The following is a 7,722-nucleotide window of genomic DNA, read 5'->3' on the forward strand; positions in this document are numbered from 1 at the left end:
TCCATTTCCTTTGACTTCCAAAACCATTGATGTGTGTTTCTGAAAGACATCCCAACGCTGTCTTTACATCTCCGCATTAGTGTTTAAGAGGAGGCATTAACCCTGAGCTAAAACAGTCGGTGTCAAAGTCATTGTCTAAGCAGCCATTTCAGGGTCATGATTAAAGGTGAAACGGTCAGAAGGTGATGGTTTAAAAGGTCAATAGGTGAGAGAGGTCACGCTGTGATGACCTTTAGCATACCCCCACCCTTTCCTCTCCTCACCTCTCCTTTTGCCTCCTTCCCTCCATCCCTCTGTCCCCAGTGTTTCAGCAGGATTATGGGTCTCTCCTGGGGACGGAAATCGGCTGCTCCTCCAGTCTCTTCACCAGCCAGGCAGGACAGATGCAAGGTAGGTGGAGAAAGACAAAAGAAGCAGATGAAGAGAGTACAACAGAAATAAGTGCATTGTGTTTGTGAGCACGCAGGTGCTGTATATGCACGGGGGGATGCCACGATGAGGAAAGCTGACAGTAGAGCATGCAAAAAGGGAAAAAATGCAGAGAGACTGTAACGGAAGTTTATGATAACGGATGAGTGGACACATAATATGAGGACAAGATGCACATTAGGAGACACTGAAAGGCTTAAGATTGAAGGCAGGGGAAGGGAGAGCCTTGGATACAAAAGAAAGGATAAGGAACGGATGAGGAAAATGGTGAGACATGAAAGAAAGGGGAGTTTTTCAAGAAGAGGCAAAAGGGGAGAAGAGGGCGTCTGAAACCTTGAGTGAGACTAAATAGTTTGTCAGGTCGGCTTAATGCCTCACTTCCCCAAAGAGGCTCCTGAGATTACCTGGACTGTGGACAGACATAACCTGTCAACACACAGCTAGGCTGATTGATGGAAGGAACGGAGACAGGTGTGGATGTGTGTGTGCAGGTGACTGCTTTTTTCTGTGTGTATTGAGGTGTGTAAGTGTGGGTTTCTGCGTGTCTTTGGGGTTACAGTATTGAATTGACCTCTCCCTTGGGGAGAGAATAGACTCAGGGGATCAGCAGTAGTAGAGCTGTACTCAGTGTGTCAGCTTAGACTGTCACTACGATTGTGTGTGCGTGTGTGTGTGTGTGTGTGTGTGTGTGTGTGTGTGTGTGAGAGAGAGAGAGAGAGAGAGAGAGAGAGAGAGAAAGACTGAAAGAGTCAGGGAGTTAATTTTATTGGTTGTACATGAAAGAGAGACTATTTTTTCTGTCATTAGCTCCATCAGCTCATGTCATCTCATCCCTGCCTTTCACTGCTCACATTCAAAGTAAAATATAATCTGAACAGAAAATTGAAGCTGCTCGTTTCACATTTACACCATATTTAAGTAGGCTGTAAATTGTTCAGGGAGAATTCAGATTTATTACAGCCGTCTTGCTGTTTTTTGTCATTTTAAACATCAGTTCTAGCTGTAATAAAAAAAAATTATTCTGACCAAGTTAATTGCTGCGATCTGTCAGTGTGATGACATTGCGACAGAAGTCCACGGGGAAGCGAAATGAGCAAAAGAACAAGACAATCGTATTAACAAATCTCCAGATTAGTCAAACTTATTTGAAAGAGAAAGTACTTTTCCTGCCCACAGAGGAATAATTGCCTACGTTCTTGCTTAGTTCACTTTCAGTTTTACCTGGTTTACAGCTGCTAATCAGGATTTGTCAGATATACTGAAGGGATCAAATGAAAGCAGTTTCTTCAATATTCGTTTTTTGTGTGAAATGATTCAAAAACTTTAAATACTAAAAATCCTTAAATATCACAAAACGTCTTTCATTACACATTTAATAAACTTCTTTTATTATACATTTAGCCTGTTATCACAGTGGAATAAGTGACCGCCTGGTAACCTCTAAGCAGTTAGCGAGTAATTTCTGACAGTTGCTAGGATAAATCGGTTGCAAAGAGGGCGTGGCACCACTAGCAGGTCACTAGCAGATTACTGTGGTCAACTGTAGCTTGAATGGGAAATACAAACACTTGATAACTAACCATGAAGCGATCATGCTTGATGGTTAGTTAGGCCTTAATAGTAGAGATAAAAAAAAACCTTTTATTGGACTCCATCAAACACAGCTCTTAGATAAATCCCATCGCTGTTCTGTTTCTGCCTGTAAATTGCTCAGCACACACCATTTTAAAATAATGTCTTTTCTCTGCTTTCAGCTCTTACATGGCAGAAATTACAGGTTTTAATAATCTAATTATGTAGACAAGAAAAAAGCCCAAGGTTAAAGAACCTGGATTCACATCACGTTTTCATATTTTTTTCAGTTAAGTGACTTAAAAAAGTTGTGTGTTTGCTTTTTTCCCCCTCCAGGATCGCCATATTATTACAGTGCAACATCACGAGGGGCAGGCCCTGCTGCCACCGCTACAGCCTCCACCTACGACCGCCACTGACACCCTCGTGTAGACACAGGAAGTCGCAGGGTGAGGAGGAGAAGGAGATGAGGGAGGGATGGATAGCATCGGAACCGCTCAGTACAAACTCGCCTACGCTTGGACTTCAAAGAGGAGAAGAATTCAAATCTTTGACATCGGTGAAGTTTGCATTTTCTTTGAGTGACACTTAAACCAACGAATACACTCCTGAGCTGCAGCACAATACTGTTTGGGTATACAATACTGTGAGGACACAGGTATGTCAAGGTCAATAACCGATTATGTAAACAAGTAGATTTTGGAAATTTGGACCCTCCCACACTATCAAGCCTTCGTATTCCTATCTAGTTTTTAACCAGTCATAAACCAAAAGTCAGCGGACTGTGTGTAGCATTAAAACTATCTGTATTGTGACCTTCTGGGTTTTCCAGTTGGGAATATTTTTGATGAAATTATTTAAGCTGATCAGAGAAAAATCAACTTTTTCAAACAGTAGGCTATTTTTATGACCGCACATTAATCAATCAATTTTCTATGCCATGCTACAGTGAAGTAAAGACAATCCAATCATCCTAACTTTGACTGACCAAAATCACCCATATCGTTACCATTCTATTCGTTCTGCCACAGATTCAACACATTTTCCTCTGGAACCCTCAGAAATGTTCATCAAATGAGATAACATTATTTCAAAGGGAGCGTTCAGGGTCACGCATGTTCGCCCTGTCCCGTTTGTTACTGTTATAGTGGTCAAGCTTTCCAGTTCTGCAGAGTATACATGCTCTGAATTTCTAGTCATTTTTAAAGCGGCGGATTGCTTACGACAAACACAACTATCACACAACTGTCAACTATCCAATCCTTTTGTGTTACCAGTGCACTATGCAGTATGTAAGCTAGTGAGCATTTTTGCATCTCACCTCATTTCTTCATTCTTTACTTTTAGGATTGGAAAAAGTTTAGAAGATAAGACTCCTTAAATGCTGTGTGTGATTTCTACTGCTGCACCATGCACACGGGTTCAGCGTGTAGAAAAATCCAAAACTTGGCACGCCTAAAGATAGTTAATAAACCATGACTGGATGTTTGCTGTTCAGGGGTGGGGTTTTAGTAGTTGAAGTCAAGCATGATCCAATTTTCTGGTAAGAAAACTGTGTCCTCACATAGTGGATGTATTAAGAGGAGCTGGATACTGGATGTCAACGCCTACAGATAAATTCATAACAGAACGATTACGGGCCAACCTATCAGAGGTAGAAACATTAGTAGTTCTACAGATGACTCTTTTGTATTTTTCAAGAAATGGGGGGGAAAAACGTTTTTTGAGGTGTGGGTATTTTTGCCTGCAATACTGAATTTGACCACTAGAAAAATTGGAAGGACGTGCTGAATGACATCGCTGCATCCAAAAGCCTCATTTATAACATGAAGTTACATTCGTAAAATCTTAATTTGTAAGTCTGAACTGTCCATGATTTTCCTGCTAATCAGAATCAGATTCACTGGCAAATTTGGATTCTCTTTTATTTTCTCTCAATCTACTTAAGAGAGCTTGTCCTCAAAAAAGTTTTCTTTTCTGTTTTGGTCCTCGGTTATTTCTGTTTAAACCCACAATTCTGCTGAAATTACAGGTGCCGTCAATTTAGGTTGGTTTGAGATCTATAAACAATGGTCGTCACATAATTAAACACAAGTAATTAACCAATCTTTGAACATAATAAAAATGTATAAATGAGGCCCCAGCTCTTTTAATACATCCATGCCTTACATTCACACTTGCATTTGAGTTGGTTTGAAAGCCACTGACCAAGACATAGAGAGACTTTTCAGGAAAGCACAGCCTAAAATCTGAGCCCACTACTGTAAAACAAACAGTACTCATCTTCACATCGGACCAAAATCGGTTCCATCAGGTTGTGTTACAGTACAGGACGGTGGTATCCTACCTCCCCAGACAAGATTTAGTCCTGATCAAGAGCTATTTATAATGGAGGAGACACAGAGTAATATATTAAGAAGCTTTTCTGTGCTGCACTCCGTGATGAGAGTGAATGCCTGTAATGATTTATAATAGTGTCACGCTGTTGTGCTAGAATAGTGACGATGACGACGGCAATGACGCAGTGAAATATGAATTCTGAAAAAACTTTCAATATAAGAAGTCTTTGTTTATAAGTGTGATCAGATTGCGATTTTCCTGTTTATAGTTTGTTGCCTGGTATCAGTTGACAAAGGTGCCACTTAATAAGTTTTTTGTGTTTTTATTTTGCTTCCTAAGTGTCCAAACGAAGGCTGGTGCTAGACTGGATCAGACCCAATGTGAGGAGTATCCCTCCTGTTGCTGATCCAGTCGAGCATCAGCCAAAGACCAACAGGAAGCAGTGGCACCCTCTCTTTCTATCTCTGTCTTTAAACTCCCCAAAGATGGGCCCCCCTAGTGGATCGGCTGACTTCTTACAAAAGCACAAAGAGACTCAATCATCTTCTTAAGGTGACATTCTACTTTTTCAGCTTCCTTTCAGAACCATTAAGTACTTCTTCTGCTTTTCCCCGTTTTGAGTATGTGTCAAAACATGTGCTTGTTTAAAATCCTGAAATTGTTTCTATAAAAGTACTGCTTTCGTGAAAAAAAAGTAAACCTGATTATTATTTTTTTTTCGTTTGTTTGTCTGCCACATCAGTTCTGCGCTGTGACAATGCATGACACCAGGGTTGAGGCCTTACCCATCTCGTACAGACAGACAGACAAGGACAGATTCGCCCCTCAGCACAGATCTGAAATCAGTGTGTTTTCCCTTCCCAAATGTCTGAGGGGCCGATATATTGGTCTTGTGAGAGGGCAATATCTTCCTTAGCCTGTACCTTTTTCAGTTTCAATTCTGTCCTCACCAGACTTGTACAGTAATCAGCGAAAGAGAAGTCACAATGTCAATAGCGATTTCAGTTATTCACACTGAAGATTTTAGTGTCGAAGCTTTCTTCTATTATAAAAAGACTTAAGGTGTGCGGTGTTGTTTTTGGCCATCATCTGCGAGTGTTTGGATTCCTTTTTTGTTTTGGGTATATGTGGCTGAGTGTAGCGCTTCATTGCTACTGTGTAGTGTCTACTAGCAAACAGATTGAAGGCACCAAATCTGCAGTGTGAGGCATAATATATAGCTCTATAAACATACAATAACTATAAACCCTGAACAAAGCTGTTAGTTTCTCAATATTTGTTGTTTCTGGGATTTTTTGAAATAGTAATAGAGTGGATCCTTTCACGTTTGTAGACCTTAAAAGTTGTGAATACACAACTCTAAAGAAAGATTCTTATGACGGCTCACCTGCTGTGTTGCCAGCGTGCGCCTCAGCGGGAGCCTTTCCTTATTTCTGTCTTTTTCTCTTGATCCTTCTGAGGCATTATTGAACCTGAACCACACCAGCTGAAAACAAGGACAGTGCCTTTAGTTTTATATGTCAACATCCCCCTGACCTACTATGAGTCACTAAAACTAGATTCAGTTTCCTCCCTGCAACGCATTTAACAGAAGTCTTATTATTTACCCGGGCAAACACAGGGTTTGAAGATTTTACAAAGCCTTTTACAAATAAATAAAGGTGATTAAAGTACCAATAACTCACAGTGATTCTTACAATGCAACAACAGTGTCATCGCGGCTCTGACAGCTGATCTAACAGCACCCACATTAGTCAATAAATCTCCCCGAATGTGGATTTTTCAGTCATAAAACCCGGAGGAAAAAAAGATGTTGTTAAGCAGCTACAGCAACGAAAAGCAGAAAATAGTCCTGGTTGTATTAAAGTCAGTAATTGATTCCTCACTCATCAGCTGTAGTGACAGTGCCAGAGCCATACGATTTCTATCCAAGCGACTCAGCTGAGACTAAACTTCTGGTGACACCAAGACAGATGTCTTTTTTTGTTGAGTTGTCTTTTGTGTGGCAGTACAGTAGGTCATGTCATGGAAGATTGTTTCCACCACTGAATTTATTTTATTTATATTTTCCCCCAGCTGTAGCTCTAAATTCTATGATATTATTTCAAAATTCTTAGTTATCTTTAGATAATAATCCCAAATTTTGACATAGCACAACATTTTTCATTTTTGATAAAGCTCCTAAGATGATCACGTTGTTAGTGGGTGGTAGTGTCTGTGTGGGAACATTGACCATAAAGAAATGGGTCAGCAAAGTCACAGGACACAACTCCAGTTCTACAAGTATATGCAGAACCTGCTAATGGGCTAAAAACCTGCTTACAGAGCAGTCACCCAGGCCTAGACAAGTTAGTGACATCCTGGCAACCACCCATCGTTAGGGGAAAATGAGTATCACCCCAATGAGTTGTGAGTGGTTGCAAAAGGTTGCTGAGAAATCAGCTGCTGAAGCCTCAGTCACATAGGTCTGGAGACTGGTGACACTGGTAACCACTGGTAACTACGAAAAAATTGTGTTCCCTGACCAGTTTGCAAGTGGTTGCAGGAGGATGCTTGCTATCAAAAGGTGAAGGCAAATGGTCTCCATTTCGTTTTGGATCACACTTTTACAAGTTTCACTACTGCTTGATGAGTGTTTGCAGTAAGACAGCATCTTCCATCAAAACAACGGCAACCGTTAAACTGCCATCAACCAAACCAATCTCAAGGAGGTTTTTTTGGTTGCAGCGGGACAGTGAGATATTTTTTCCAACTTTAGGGTCATTAAAAGATATCCGAACATCAACCAAGTGCATAATATTTGCATATTTCTGAAATGGGTGACTGAAAAGTTCAATTTCTGGGAGATATCCACAACATAGATCACGGTTAAACTATGTTTATATATATATATATATATATATATATATATATATAAAAGTAAAAGCCAAGAACATGACAGAAATATATCAAGTTTATTCATTAATAAAATGAATTTCTTTTTTCCAACCCCAGTATTTAAAAGAAACACACAATTTCATATCTTAGTGAGGACATCTCATTGACATAATCTAGCTGCTTACCCTAACCATCAAAAATGAATGCCTAACCCTCAGCCTAAGCCTAACCATAACCTAATTGTAACCCTGACACTAAAACCATATTTTGAGCCTCAAAAACTCCTAGGGACAGGCATTTTGTCACCATAAGTGCACTGCTGGTCCCCACAAGTATAGTAGCATGCCAATTTTCTGTCCTCACAAAGATGTCTAAACATGTTCACACACACGCATACAATAAGAAATAATTGATTGAAGTCATTCTCCTTCAGGAGGTAAATCCAGTTGTCCGCTTGCATCAACTTGCTAAATCAAACAAGTCAAACTCAGTGGTTGTCATTCG

The 7,722-nt window shown here is 40.2% G+C and overlaps 1 protein-coding gene across 3 annotated transcripts in view; it reads left to right on the plus strand.

Annotated features, from left to right (window-relative positions):
• The window catches only part of pax5 (paired box 5), a 56,943-nt gene extending 49,739 nt beyond the window's left edge, over window positions 1–7,204 (plus strand). For all 3 annotated transcript variants that reach the window (XM_086295845.1, XM_086295846.1, XM_086295843.1), the window contains 2 exons: window positions 304–390; window positions 2,338–7,204. In XM_086295845.1, coding sequence (XP_086151971.1) covers window positions 304–390; window positions 2,338–2,420 — 170 coding nt within the window. In that variant the 3' untranslated portion in view covers window positions 2,421–7,204. The remainder of the gene's footprint in view (window positions 1–303; window positions 391–2,337) is intronic.
• Window positions 7,205–7,722: the final 518 nt, after the last annotated feature.

The sequence above is a fragment of the Aulonocara sp. 'chitande type north' Nkhata Bay genome, linkage group LG6, assembly GCF_057382095.1.
Source record: "Aulonocara sp. 'chitande type north' Nkhata Bay isolate Kocher_YH1m ecotype deep benthic linkage group LG6, A_spYH_male_GT1.1, whole genome shotgun sequence".
In the NCBI taxonomy this organism is placed as follows: Eukaryota; Metazoa; Chordata; class Actinopteri; order Cichliformes; family Cichlidae; genus Aulonocara; species Aulonocara sp. 'chitande type north' Nkhata Bay.